This window comes from Erythrolamprus reginae, chromosome 7, assembly GCF_031021105.1.
Source record: "Erythrolamprus reginae isolate rEryReg1 chromosome 7, rEryReg1.hap1, whole genome shotgun sequence".
Lineage (NCBI taxonomy): Eukaryota > Metazoa > Chordata > Lepidosauria > Squamata > Dipsadidae > Erythrolamprus > Erythrolamprus reginae.
In genome coordinates this window covers 56,276,037-56,291,225 of record NC_091956.1, presented here as the reverse complement: position 1 = coordinate 56,291,225, position 15,189 = coordinate 56,276,037, and the positions used below count along the sequence as shown (strand labels likewise).

Here is a 15,189-nt window from a genome sequence, read left to right as displayed (position 1 = left end):
TCAGATTTGAGTAGCTAAGAAAGTGAAGAGCTGAAAGTTTTAAGCAGCCCTTCAAACTTTTAAAGGAAATCAGAATTATTTTGTGTAGAAGCTTTTCTTTTAATTTTGCCATTCATCGCTTTGAGAAGTATCCTACCTCAAGTCTCAAATGGAGATAGGCATAACTCTCTCCAATTCTTGCATCTTACTTATATCTGTTCTCTTTTGTTTGTGTCCATATTTTTGTAGAAGCACTTTTGAAACCAAGAAGGAAATAAGAACTTTATCTAGTATATGTATTATAAACAACTATATTATTTAGATCCAATAGAATTGATTCAAATCCTCATCTCTCAGTCCCCTGCATCAAACATAAAATAAGCACCTGTTCAGTATTATGTTGGCAAAATGTAGTGAAATAACCACAGTCCTAAATCACTCTTCTACAGAGGTAAAATTGAGATTATCCTACACTAAAAATACAACCAAAGAATTTTATTTTCATATAAACGTAGTTTAATTTTATGTCTTGCGTGTTTATAAGAACACAATGTTTTTCAGATAATTAAATCGTGGACATTTTTTTCCTTTAGATAATTGGCAAAAATCTATGATAATATTGCAGAAAACCAAGTTTAGGAGTACAGTGATCCCTCTATTATCGCGAGGGTTCCGTTCCAAGACCCCTCGCGATAATCGATTTTTCGGGATGTAGGGTTGCGGAAGTAAAAACACCATCTGCGCATGCGCACCCTTTTTTTCTATGGCCGCGCATGCGTAGATGGTGGAGTTTGCGTTCCCCGCCGCCCACGCAAAGGGGAAACCCGATTCGGCTCCTCGCTGCTGCTGCGCTACCGAGCAGATCAGCTGCTGGGCGGCCGAAGGAACCTTCCCTGGGTCTTCCCGGCCGCCCACGCAAAGGGGAAACCCCGGCTCCTCGCCAGCAAGCGGGGGAAGACCCAGGGAAGGTTCCTTCGGCCGCCCAGCAGCTGATCTGCTCGGCGCAGCAGCAGCGAGCAGACGAAGATCGGGGTTTCCCAGCCGCCCATGCAAAGGGGAAACCCCGGCTCCTCGCTGATGCCCCCACTCGCCCGCCCGCCACCCGCCAGCAAGAGGGGGAGAGATAGAGAAAGAGAGAGAAGGAAAGAAAGAGATGAGAGAGGGAAGAAGAGAGTGTGAGAGAGGAAGAAGCAAGATAGAGAAAGAAAGATGAGAAAGGAAGGAAGAGAGTGACGTCATCGGTGGAAAAATCGCGATATAGCGTTTCGCGAAGCTCGAGATCGCGAAACTCGAGGGATCACTGTATACATTTATGACTTTTTTTTTCTTTTTATTGCTTCGTTAAGGAATAAATTTCATATTCTTGAACAATTTATAGGGATTTTCTCCGAAAAGGTTCAGTATTGATATTTGCAAAGTATTTGAAAAGTAACTACCATAGAGTTAAGCTTTATATACTTTGGGATGTATGGATGACTTTTGAGACTTAAACTGGAAATAAATAAGTTTGGTGGAACAAATACTATTGCTACGTGTCAATTAGGTTATTTTATCAGTTCTGCTGCTAACCGTTTTCTTCAGAAATTTTTGTTTCCTGATCTCAGCTTCTCTCCCTCCGGCAATCTTAAGATTTAAAGTAACATTATGTGTTTGAAAGTTAGCATATTTTTCAGAGTATAAGACACACCTCCCCCCCCCCTCCAAAAAGAGGATGGAAGTGTTGGTGCATTTTATACACCAAATACAGCTATTTTTGGCCTCCTAAAGCCCATCCCGAGCTCCATTTTTGCAAAAACGGTAGTGTGCAGAGGGTTTAGCACGCCTGCAGAGTGCTCCTGGGGACAGCGTTCTCCATAATCTGCGCACACGCGCGCCCCTAAATACCCCCCCATGCACCCTTTTCCACGGGCGCGTGCTCCCCATCCCCCTGCCAGCCTGCAGGGGCGGGGAGGCGCCGGCAGTAGAGGGAAGGGAGCCGCGGCTGCCCCTGCCTCCCCATGGTGCCTCCGGCCCCCTCGTGCCCCTGGCCTCTTGGCCCTGCCCCCCGCCCACCCGATCCGACCCCTCTGCTCGTCCGCCGCCTCCTGCCTTCTCCACTTCTGCACTCCCAGCCAGGGAGCTGCGAGAGAGGGTTTTCTCCGCGCGCTTCGGGAATGCCAGCCCCGCCTCTCTCGCAGCCCCTTCGCTGGGAGAACTTTCGCCAGGACTTTAAGCAAGGGGGCGACAGTAGAGGCAGGGCAGGCGTTCCCGAAGCACTCGGAGAAAGCGCTCTCGCAGTCCCCTCGCTGACAGAGAGAGGGAGAGAGAGAGAAAGTGAGAGAGAGAGAGAGAAAGGGGGGAGAGATAGCAAGAGAGAGAAGAGAAAGAAAGCAAGAGAGATAGAAAGAAAGAGTGAGAGAGAAAGAACAATAGAAAGAGAAAGAAAACAAGAGAGAGAAAAAGGGGGAGAGAGATAGAAAGAGAGGGAGAAAGTGAGAAAAAGAGCAAGGGGGGAGAAAGAAAGAAATGACTTGATTTAAAGCATATGGTAAAAAGCACTCAAATAATAACAGAGGGAAAAAAAACCAGCCGTTTGTGTGTGTGTGTGTGTGTGTGTGAACTCTTGAACCATTTCCAATAGCTCACCTGTTATTGGAGATGGTTCAAGAGTTCACACACACACACACACACACACAAGGGGGGAGGAGACGAGACAGGGATGGAAAAAGAGAAGTTAGTAATAATAGTAATAGATTTTGGTTTTGTTTTATTATTAATTTCTTTTAATAAAAAAAGAAGGGTATTTTTTTCTTATTTATTTATACTTCTATGCCGCCCAGTCCCAAAGGGACTGCCACTCAGACACTATACTTTTCTGCCCACACCGAAAAAAAATTAGAGGGAACATTGGCTGGGAATGACAAAAACTTTGTTTCTTACTTGCCTCTTTGAAATCTTGGTGCGTCTTATACACCACTGTGCCTTATAGTTCAAAAATACAGTATTTAATTGTACGTATCTCTTACTGTTGCTACCTACTCTTTTTATGTAAATGTAAAGAGTCTAATTATGACTTCACAGTCAAGCTTCAACCATTTTTTCCTTCATTTAGAAATGTTGAGGAAAATTACTGATTAGAAATTTAATTTAAAATGTAATTCAAGTTAAGCCACAACGTGTTTTGTTAATATTCAATATAAATTCAGCTATTGAGGCTAATGAATCAGGTTTATGATAGCCACATTACATGAACCCAACCAAGTATGGTTTATAAAGACACTGTTCTCATCTGGTACTTGAAAGGTAGCGTTTTCAAAATGCAACAAGCCTTCTTCCAAGTGAAGTGTGCTCATCAGTGGGTTGTGAATTGTACTCTCGCTTGTTGCTGTCAAGGTCTTCTTGAATTAGCATGGGTTAATATGAATAGTGAAAAAAGCAGTGTTGTCTATAGCACTTCCTACATTCCAAGCCCCTCCTTCTTTTCATACAGGGATTACCTTATACTGCCAGGGGGTGTGCCAATCAGTCGGTGCGCTGATGAGAAACCCCCCCTTCCTCATTCTAATGGTGGTTGGAGTCACTGCCCCAAGGGGGCTATACTCTGGATTAATATGTTGCTGGGGGGGGGATTTCCTTGCTCTGCGGGGTTATACCCTATTCTGATTCCTGGATTGCCCTGGAGTTTCTGCCTTGTGGGGCTATACTTCAGTAGGGCATGTTATTATTGGGGCCTCCTAAGACCAGGCGAAACGCTTCAGATATTTTTTACCTGCCCTGACTAGGGAATCCCTGGCTTACCGGGGATCTCTTTCCAGCTGCCTGCCTCCTTGGAACGACAGCAGTTTTTTCCTTTATTTTCAAACCTTTATTTTGCTTCGGCGAATGCTGATCGTTCTCTGCAGTTTCGGGCTGCTCAGTCTGTTGCTGGGAGAATCACAGCCTCCTGCCATGTGATGGTGGCCATTTTAAATACTAATTAGGCTGATGACAGCAAGGCAGCCACATGCTCCACTCCGTCGTCATTTGTTAAGAATTACGCATCTGCTAAGGCGGCCTTTGGTAGGAAAGTGCTCCAGAGGGACTGTTCTATGGTGTCATCCCTGGACCGGCCTTCTCTCACCCATGACTCTTAGGTTTGTGTATACAGTGTTCCCTCGATTTCCGCGGGGGATGCGTTCCGAGACCGCCCGCGAAAGTCGAATTTCCGCGAAGTAGAGATGCAGAAGTAAATACACGATTTTTGGCTATGGACAGTCTCACAAGCTATCCCTTAACACTTTAAACCCCTAAATTACCATTTCCCATTCCCTTAACAACCATTTACTCACCATTATTACTGGTACTCGCCATTAAATAAGACACTTAGTGATCCTGATATTTATAAACATAATTATTTATTAACAATAATTAATTTTTTTGTTATTTATTTGCAAAAATTATTAGTTGGGCAATGACATGACGTCATTGGGTGGGAAAAACCGTGGTATAGGAAAAAAACCGCGAAGTATTTTTTAATTAATTTTTTTGAAAACCCGTGGTATAGGCTATTCGCGAAGTTCGAACCCGCGAAAATCGAGGGAACACTGTATCCCATTTCTTGGACTCTCGCAGCAGCGCACAGGAAAAGTGGTATTGGCTTACCTGAACGGTCTTCTCTGCACTGCGTGGAGAGTCCAGACCCGCCTGGGCTGCTACAGTCCAGGACCTGATTGGATTCTACTGCACGTCCTCCTTGGTCTTCTTCGTTTTGAAACTGATGGACCTTCACCAATGGTGTCTAGAGGGCGTGCTTCAATTAAGAAAATTAACTCAGTCCCCAATCATTGGACCAAGATTTGCTTGGACACTATGCAGCACGCAGAGAAGATAGTTAAGGTAAGTCAACAGCACGTCCCCACTACATTAACCTGAACTTACAAACGGGATGAAGGGCATAACTTAAGTATGGGTACAGCTAATCTTTTGTCCTATAATTTAACAGCCAAGTGTAAAAAGGAAATGTACCGCTAGTCGGATCTCATTAATATATGGGGTGGGGGGTTTTGTGGGGGGGGTTCCCCATAATAATCCAGGATTGGGGAAGAGAGGGAAGAAATCCTTGGAGAAGACTGACAACTCTCAGGAAAACATGAATGTATCCATATAGTCACCAGGAACTGTTTAATTGAAAACAGATTACTTGAAGAGAAAAATGGAGAAAACAGCATTTGCAGAGGTACCAACAGAAACAGTGTTATTACTACCAATCAAGCTATAGAATTAATCTAGGAAAATTTATCTGGTTATTTCAATCTTAATTTTCCAACTCTGTTCCGCAGTGGCCTTTAATAAGTAGACATCTCTGAAAACATTTTAAGTCCACACGTGGCCATCTTCACCCATAATTTTTTTCAAGATTGTAAAAAAGAAACAAAAAATATACCTATTTGCTTTTTCATTTGAGTATTTTTGGTGTCAAGATAACTATGTATTGTATAATTAAATAATAAATAAATAAATATTGGTTTGGTCTGGATTGGATTGACTTTGGCATTACTTAAACATTTCTTATTATCCACTACCTTTGGAGTGGTCTTATTGTACAGTTATCCTATTGATAATAGTTATGTAAAACAATGTTCATTCTATATGGCTCTATATGGCTCTATAAATGGATAACGGAAGATAATAAATGCAAAAACATTCTAGCTTATTACTTTGTTACATATGGACTCTTTAAGTGCATAAATCCCTTTCTTTGGAACTTCTGATAGGCAGTCTTTCGTAATCTAAGTTATCACTCAGAGAGTGAGAAAAACAGCTTCGTCTGAATCATGGTCTCTAATGCTATCTTCACTGGGCAAACCTCCTCCACCTGGGGACCGACAACTCATATCCTCCACACCAGATTCCTGGTCGCTGTTAGCTGACAGATCAGGATCAGAGCTTTTCAGGTTGTCCTGTGTAAGGATGAGCGCCGAGTCCTCTTCATCTCCCTGTGAAGGACTCCGGGAAGGGAATGATTTCAGATTGGAGGTGTAATCTTGGAGTGATTTGACCATGCAGTCACTGGAGCTTCCATTTCTCTTTTTTATATTTGCCTCATTATTTGATTGCCTGTTTGTAAGTTTTGCCAGTCTCTGCAAGACAAGAAACAAGAATCCATTGGCCTGTTAAAATATATCCAAACTACCAATATTTATTTATTTATTTATTTATTGGATTTGTATGCCGCCCCTCTCCAGAGACTCGGGGCGGCTAACAGCGACAATAAAACAGTGTACAATAGTAATTTGGTATTGATGATTAAAAATCAATTAATATAAAAACCAAACATACATACATACATACATACCATGCATAGAATTGTAAAGGCCTAGGGGGAAAGAGGATCTCAATTCCCCCATGCCTGGTGGCAGAGGTGGGTTTTAAGTTGTTTACGAAAGGCAAGGAGGGTGGGGGCCGTTCTAATCTCTGGGGGGAGTTGGTTCCAGAGGGCTGGGGCCGCCACAGAGAAGGCTCTTCCCCTGGGTCCCACCAGGCGACATTGCTTAGTTGATGGGACCCGGAGAAGATCCACTCTGTGGGACCCAACTGGTCGCTGGGATTCATGCAGCAGAAGGCGGTCCCTGAGGTAATCTGGTCCGGTGCCATGAAGGGCTTTATAGGTCATAACCAACACTTTGAATTGTGACCGGAAACTGATCGGCAATATGAAGCTGGGACCTCCCAGGTATTTCTGAATGATAGGTCCATCAATCCCAGCCTACTAACCAACAGCGAGGGATGAATTAATAGATGATTACATAATCTAGTATGAATTGGATAGGCCTAGTGAATGAAAAAGCTTTATTACCAGAACTATAAGCTGTGTAGAGTTATTGCTAGGAGAGATACACTAATGGAACACTACTCAGTGATGTAAATAACAAGTGGATGAATAAAGCAAGCAAACCTTTGCAGATTTATATACTTGCGGTTTTCTAAAGTCTCTGACATGGAAGGTTATTCTTGATTTCTTTAGGGGGGAAATTTTAGGTGGGAGGTTATAGAGCGGGAAGAAAGCATGTTTCTAGACATTTTTCCATGTTCTTGGAGCATTTTGTGCCATTTGTCACCTGACTACTCAACAAAATTGCATCATAATGAAGAGAAGTAGGAAAAATGGGAAAGACAAAACATGAACAAGAATGTAGCCCTGTGGCTGATAGGAAATCAAAGACAACTGGAAGATTTTGTTGAAACCCCCCCCCCCCTAGAAAATAATTATCCCCTAAGTCAGTGGTTCTCAACCTTTCTAATGCCATGACCCCTTAATACAGTTCCTCATGTGGTAACCCACAACCATAAGTCTAGCGTCAATTTTCTCCCAACAGAGCTTTAAGCTGATTGGCAGGAAGGTCAGAGGGACACCCCCACTGTAAACACCTGATTGGTCGGTGTTGTGATTCCGTCTGAGGCCCCTCAGGGAATGGCTGATCCTCTGCCGGCTTCCTGCTCAGAGGGAGAGGATGAGGAACAGGAGGTTCAGGCAGATGGGGAGGAGGAATCTCAGGCTGAGGGAGAGGGAGGACAGCCAGAGTCCCCCGAGAGGGAGCTCTCCCCAGCCAGCAGCCTGGATTCCTTAGATGAAAATGCACAAGCAATAATCGATCTCCGGCAGAGAAGAGCAACACAACGAAGGGGACAATTAGCCAGGTACTTTCAGCACTAAAGAGGCAACAGCTGGGTTTGGGTGTGGTGCTCTCTGGAAAGGCAGACCCACCCTTCCTGGCTTGTGGAGTATTATCTTTGGGAGTCCTGGGACCTGGCTGTGATCTTTGGCGTCTTGGAATTCTGGTTTGTGACTTTGAATACTGAAACCTTGGGGGGAAAAGGTGTGGGTCTTATTCTCTACAGTGGTGGGTGTGCCAGCAAGAAGTCTGCTGTATTGTCTGGCCATCAGGACTCTGCTGTGAAGTCTCATAGCCTGCCTGTTGGGAAGAACAGGTTTTTCTCTGTGTTTATTTTTCAAACTATAAAGTGCTTTTGCTTTTACCAGCGTGTCTGGCTGCTTTTTCCAGTTGGTGTTGAAGTCTGGGGGCACCCAGACAGAACAGTCGGATTGTAAAAATATGTTCCAAGGCGCCAGAATAGAAGCTTTGATTCCTAACACCATGGGAAATTTGCCTTTTCTCATGGTCTTAGGCAACCCCTGTGAAACAGCCATTCGACCCCCAAAAGGGTCTCAACCCCCAGGTTGAGAACCACTGCCCTAAATGCATGTACAGAAAAGATTGCAACAGAATCATCCACTATATCTAGCATAGATACCTGACAAGCATGTGGCAGTTAGCGTTATTCTGGGTTGAGAAGGAATATTCAGGGAATAGATAAGGACATTTTAGCAACCCTTAGGCTGGCAAAAAAGGAAGAGGCTACATATAGACTGAATATTGATTACCTAAACATCTAAGGGAGGCTAAATTCAGTAGTTCTATTGCAAACTACTAAAATGTTTCCTTCCAGCATGTTTTATTAAATATATGTTTCATTAAAAGGAGAAAAGCATTTAATAATCTCTCAACAGTTAAAGCATAATAAGATCTAAGCTTTATTGCTTAAGAATCCCAGCAACAAGTAAGTTGCCTACCAGAAAATAGCCAGAGTAAGCTTGAGGTGACTAGTAAGAAAAAAAGGTAAGAAATAATTGCTTTGAAAATAGCTCACCCAATTAAGGCCCCAATTTTACTGTAATATCAAAGGCTAGCAACGTAGGGAAACCAGTAATTAATTAGAAATTGAACGTAATTCTGGAATTCTTGTTGCTTATTTTAACTCAGGAAGTCTTCCATAGTAAATCACAGGCAGGTAAATGCAGGATTCACAAGAAAATTGATTTTGAAATTGTACCAGAAGTAGGAAATTCACTCATAAGCAGCTTCTATCATGGTAAAAGAAATTTTAAAAACTGATTTAAAAATATACTGTGGAGCATTGTTTCTCAACCTTGGCAATTTTAAGATGTGAGGACTTCAACTTCTAGAATTCCTCAGCCAGCAAGCCTCACTGGGGAAATCTGAGAGTTGAAGTACACATCTTAAAATTGCCAGGATTGAGAAATACTGCTGGGGTGGATGAAATTATTATTTATTTATTATTAGATTTGTATGCCGCCCCTCTCCAAAGACTCGGGGCGGCTCACAACAATAAAAACAATATTATAGCAAAACAAATCTAATATTAAAAGAAGCATATAAAACCCCATCATATATTTAAAAACCAAACAGCACATTCATACCAAACATGAAACAAAATATAAAGAAGCCTGGGGGGAAAGGTTCTCAACTCCCCCATGCCTGGCGGTATAAGTCAGTCTTGAGTAATTTACGAAAGACAAGGAGGGTGGGGGCAGTTCTAATCTCCGGGGGAAGTTGATTCCAGAGCGTCGGGGCCGCCACAGAGAATGCTCTTCCCCTCGGGCCCGCCAAATGACATTGTTTAGTCAACGGGACCCGGAGAAGGCCAACTCTGTGGGACCTTATTGGCCGCTGGGATTCGTGCGGTAGTAGGCGGTTCCGGAGGTATATAATATAATCCTCTACTCCAATGATTTTCAACCTTTTTTGAGCCACAGCACATTTTTTACATTTACAAAATCCTGGGGCACACCACCAACCAAAATGACACTCTAAGACACTCTCCTCTCTTTTTCCATCCCTGTCTCCTCCCCCCCTTGTGTGTGTGTGTGTGTGTGTATACACACTCGAACAATTTCCAAAATTAAGTGAGGGCTGGGAGGTTTTTCTCTCTTATTCTTTGGGTGCTTTTTTTATCATATGCTTTAAATCAAGAGTCACTTCTCTCTCTCTTGTTTCTCCCTCTTTCCTCTCATTCTCTGCCTCAATCATTTTCTCATTTTTTTTCCCCTCTTTTTTTTGCTCATTTCTCTTGCTCCCTTCCTCTCTTTTCTCTCTCTCTCTCTTGCTTTCTTTCTCTCTCACTCTTGCTTTCTTTCTCTCTCTTTCTCTCTCTCTCTCTCTTGCTCTCAGCAAAAAGTTGCGAGATTGGAACCTGAGCTTCCTCCTTCGTGGCACACCTGACCATGTCTCGCGGCACACTGGTTGAAAAACACTGTTCTAGACTATGAAGATGCATGGACCTCAGCTCCCAAAATTCCCCAAGCATTTCTCTGCTTGGGAAATTCTGGGAGCTGAAATCCACGTGACTTAAAAAGTCCACCAAAGTTGAGCAACAGCAGACCAAATTGATCCTTTATCCTTCACTTCTGTGAGGTTTAGCTGTCTCCTTTGGGGCTTGCAATCCAAATGTGGCCCTGTTAAGATGGGTACCATGGAGACAAGATGAAATTTCTGGGTGATCTTCCCAGTTCTTACCCCGGTCCAAACAAGCTCTGGGTTAAAAAGCCAATGTGATTAAAAGACCTCTCTCCTTGTAAGTCTTCCTGGTCTGAAATTATAAAAGAGGTCATTCTTTTTTTCAGGTGTGTGTGTGTGAAATGACAAGAGAACTACCGGTTACAAAATTCTTTTCCCCCCCCCTGAGCCCCCTGTAGCCTGCAGCAGATGTATTTGTAAATCTGCTGCAGGCTACAGATTTCTCAATGCACACTGCTGAAAAAATAATAATAATAATAATAATAATAATAATAATAATAATAATAATAAAGGGAACACTCAAATAACACATCCTAGATCTGAATGAATGAAATATTCTCACTGAATACTTTGTTCCGTACAAAGTTGAATGAGCACAACAGTAGGTGAAATTGATTGTCAATCAGTGTTGCTTCCTAAGGGGATAGTTAGATTTCACAAAAGTTTGATTTACTTGGAGTTATATTCTGTTGTTTATTTATTTATTTATTCATTCATTCATTCATTCATTCATTCATTCATTCATTCATTCATTCATTCATTCATTCATTCATTTGATTTGTATGCCGCCCCTTTCCGTAGGCTTGGGGCAGCTCACAACATAATAAAACAATTCATAACAAATCTAATAATTTACAATTTAAAATTTAAAGTAGTTAAGAAAACCCCATTTTTAAGCGGACATACCTACAAACATACCATACATAAATTATATAGGCCCGGGGGAGATATTTCAATTCCCCCATGCCTGACGACAAAGGTGGGTTTTAAGGAGTTTGCGAAAGGCAAGGAGGGTGGGGGCAGTTCTAATCTCTAGGGGGAGCTGGTTCCAGAGAGTCGGGGCCACCACAGAGAAGGCTCTTCCCCTGGGGCCCGCCAACCGACATTGTTTAGTTCAGTGTTTCCCAACCTTTTTTGAGCCGAGGCACATTATTCACATTTACAAAATCCTGGGGAACATTGAGCGGGGGCGGGTGTGTGTGTGTAAAAAAAAGTTTGGACCAAATATATCTCTCTTCCTCCCTTTCGCTCTATTTTTCTCTCTCCCTCTTTCTCTCTCTTTCTCCCTTCCCTCCTCTTTCTTTCCCCTCTCTCTCCATCTCTCTTTGTTTCTCCCTTCCTTCCTCTCTTTCTTGCCCTCCTTCCCTCTCTCTGTCTTTCCCTCACCCTCCTTCCCCTCTTTCTCTCTCTCTCTTGCTTTCTCTCTCTTGCTGTCTTTCTCTCTTTCTCTCTTCCCCCTCTCTTTCTTTCTGTTGCTATCTCTCTTTCTCTCTCTCTCTTTTGCTTTCTCTCTTTCTCTCCCCCTTCTCTCTCCCTCTCTCTTGCTATCTCTCTTTCTCTCTCTCTCTCTTTTGCTTTCTCTCTTTCTCTACCCCCTCTCTTCTTCTTTCTCTCCCCCCTCTCTCCCTCTCTCTTTCTCTCCCTCTCTTGCTATCTCTTTCTCTCTCTCCCTCTCTCCTTCTCTCTCTCCCTCTCTTGCTATCTCTTTCTCTCTCTTTCTATCCCCCCTCTCTTCCTCTCTCTACCTCTCTTGCTATCTCTTTCTCTCTCTTTCTCTCCCCCCTCTCTCCCTCTCTTTCTCTCTCTCCCTCTCTTGCTATATCTTTCTCTCTCTTTCTCTCCCCCCCTCTCTTCCTCTCTCTTTCTCTCTCTCCCTCTCTTGCTTTCTCTTTCTCTCCCCCCTCTCTCCCTCTCTCTTTCTCCCAGTAGCTGTGGGGCGACGGCAGGGTGATCAGCTGTGAAGCGGAGCTCCAGAACGGAGGCACAGACGGCGGAGGCTAGACGCCGTACATTTCTTGCGTTGCGCTGGGCATGGACCTGGGGCTTGAGCCTCCGTCCTGGTCCAGCCAGCAGGCAAGTGCCAGCCATGCAATTCCAGCATTTCCAGCCGCCGCCGTCGGTGCCTCTGTTCCTCTGTTCCGTAGCTCCGCCTCACAGCTGATCACCCTGACGTCGCCCCACGGCTACTGGGAGAAAGAGAGAGGGAGAGGGGGGGAGAGAAAGAGAAAGCAAGAGAGGGAGAGAGAGAGAGGGACCACCCTGCCACCGCCCCACGGCATGGCTCCTGCCCGCTGCCGCCGTCGCCATCACCCTCCCGCTGCGCGCCGCCCTCCCACTGCCGCTGCCCTCCCACCAAGCCCCAAAGCTCACCTGCTGACAAGGAAGCTCCAGCCGGGCGGGGCGCCGCAGCTGCTGGAAAACTTGGAAGGCGTAAAGAAGCAAGCTCAGCTTCCGGTCTCACAACTTTTTTCTGTTCGCAAAAAGTTGCGAGACCAGAAGCTGAGCTTATTTCTTCGCGGCACATCTGACCATGTCTCGCGGCACACCAGTGTGCCGCGGCACACCGGTTGGGAAACACTGCTCTACTCAAAGCTTCAACTAAAAAACCTTCAAAAATTACATCTACCTGTGAATAATACCCTGATCAACTGTACTGATGTTGAGATATATTTGAATTGACGCATATGGCGATGGCCAATCACATGGTCAAAAGATAGGGTGAAACACAGCAATATATAATTATATATACCTCTTCTAATACCACCAGCTCCTCCTCCAACTGTTGTGTTTCTTCTTTCACAGCCATCAGATATTCTGTAACAGATTGCCTTGGATGGAGTCCCTTTTCAAAACAGTTGTACATTCCACTCCAAAACCTGGAAAATTAAGAAGATTCAAAAACCTATAGAAGTCTATACAAAAGTCAGTCTCATTTCATTCAACCCACAGAACCTGCACCTAGAGAAGTTAATAGAATTGCACTGCAGAGTGTAAAACAAATTTAAACAAGCCTGTGCATCAGGGAAACATTGAATGCGAAAGAGTTCTCTCAGCTTTTAAAATTATCACATAATAATTGCTCAGATTCTCATATTACAGCACACACAAGTGTGAAAACACAGATCTTTATTTCTCAGAATAGTCTGACTGTAAAAGAAATGTTTTCACTTTGGCAAAGTGAACCACATCATGTTCAGATTTTGTTGTGGTTAGCTCTGGCCCACCTCCTGTCCCAAGGACCGTGGATGTGGGGGAGACATCCACATGCTGCAGGCCTGTTTTGCTCCCGGTGGAATCTGATGATGAAGGCTCCTCTGACCAAGAAGACATAAGTGACAGGGAGGAGGAGAGTGTGGCAGACAGCTCAGAAGGAGATCAATTATCTAGCTCCTCCTTGGATTCGAGCAAGAGTTAATGATACAGCCACGCATGAGGAGAGCGATGCATAGGCAGCAACAACTGAGAGATTATTATCAAAGAAAATGAGGCCACCTGTGGTTGGGTGGGGCTGTGGTAATTAGTGAGGCTGTGGGTTTGGCCATTGTGGAGGATTATCTGATCGTTGTGTTTCGTGCCTGCTTTGCTGACTTTGACCTTTGTGTGCTGATTTTTCCCCACTTTGAAACTAAACCAGAGCAAAGTGTGTTTCACTTTGTGAAAGAAGGACTGTGAATTGCCTCACAGCTACAAGCTAAGTATCACAGAACTGATAAGGGACTTGTACAAATTACCAGTTTGTTTGGAGATGAGTGCTCTTTGCTATACAAAAAGAGCGCTTAGTTTATTTGAATTTTTGGTATAAAGAACATTGTTTTGAATTTTCAAACATGTGTGTGTGTCTGAAATTGTATCTGTGCATTTTCGGGAGAATTCTACCAGAGAGCTCGACAGAACAGATTTTGGAAAATGAAGATAGTGCAAATGCTAAGCTTTAACATTAAATGTTATCTCACCTTACTGAAGTCTGATTAGAATGAGAACTCTGATAAACAGAATGTTACTCTGAATGCAAAGACTCACACCAATTATTGAAATTAGAAAATCCAGTGGATTAGCATTTTCCCATAACTGATTTAATTTAATTTAGTTTATTTGACTTATGTGCCGCCCAATCCCATGGGACTGATGTAACACTCAGAATGACTGAGTATTTATGAAGGGTCAGTAGAAATCCTGCATCCAAATTAACAAAATAGCGCCTATCGTATTTGTTTTCTGATACAAATATTTGGTTGAAGGATTAAATATTTCCATGAAATACACATGTGACGCATTTTTTCATGAATTTCCAGCATTAAGTCATCCAGCTTGCCAAATATTTTAAATGCAGCGTAATCAACTTTAGGAAGCAAATTCTCATTTCGTTGTCCAGGATGTGAAACTGCCAAATGCTTTTTATGTTAGTGTCATCATTTCTAATAGACACTTTATAGGCCATAAGTTCATTTCAAAATGCAAGCAAGTCATCATCAGTCCTTGGCTGATAAACTTCAGATAATGTTTACACTATAGCGAACATATGGAAAGAAATTTGGAGGAATTTATTCACATCAATGTAGATTTTACTTAAAAGAGTCAAAAGACAAAGTTAGAAATGGGTTGGACATTTTCAGAATATTTTCAACAACACAATAAAACAGCTGTGCTGGCGGGAAAATTCTGGAAATTGAAGTCTACAAGTCTTAAAGTTGCCAAGTTTGAGGACCACTGCAATAAAAACAAGCCACATTGATTTCCTAAGAAGCAGACAATTTGAACCGGGCTTTGTTATTCAATGTTTTGAAAGATAACAGATTTTAGAAAATCTTATAATATGGGGAAGACTGATTCATATTTCGCAGAAAACACAAATAATTGTTAATTGAAATCTAAATAAAACCTTTTGAGATATTTAAAGAAGGAAAAAAACAAGAATGCCACTGTTCCCTCTTCTGGGGGTTTTTTGGTTCTTGAAATACTTATAGGACAATTTGAAACAGGAGAACAAGTAAAGGGATGTATGATAAAGAGGCTAAAAATTAGTCATAATATACAGATGGAACAACAAAAAATATGTGCTTCAAAATATTAAAATTAACAATTATTATAATCTTAA

At 42.8% G+C, this 15,189-nt stretch overlaps 1 protein-coding gene across 2 annotated transcripts in view; it reads right to left on the bottom strand.

Annotated features, from left to right (window-relative positions):
* Nucleotides 1-5,093: 5,093 nt before the first annotated feature.
* MTMR7 (myotubularin related protein 7) overlaps nt 5,094-15,189 on the bottom strand; it is a 50,881-nt gene continuing 40,785 nt past the window's right edge. The window contains exons 13-14 of one of the 2 annotated variants that reach the window (XM_070757628.1): nt 12,844-12,970; nt 5,094-6,077 (exon numbers count right to left, since the gene is read on the bottom strand). In XM_070757628.1, the coding sequence (XP_070613729.1) occupies nt 5,739-6,077; nt 12,844-12,970 (466 nt within the window). In that variant the 3' untranslated portion in view covers nt 5,094-5,738. Of the gene's footprint in view, nt 6,078-10,313; nt 10,387-12,843; nt 12,971-15,189 lie in introns of those variants that run through there. The other variant, XM_070757629.1, reaches the window with a different exon arrangement.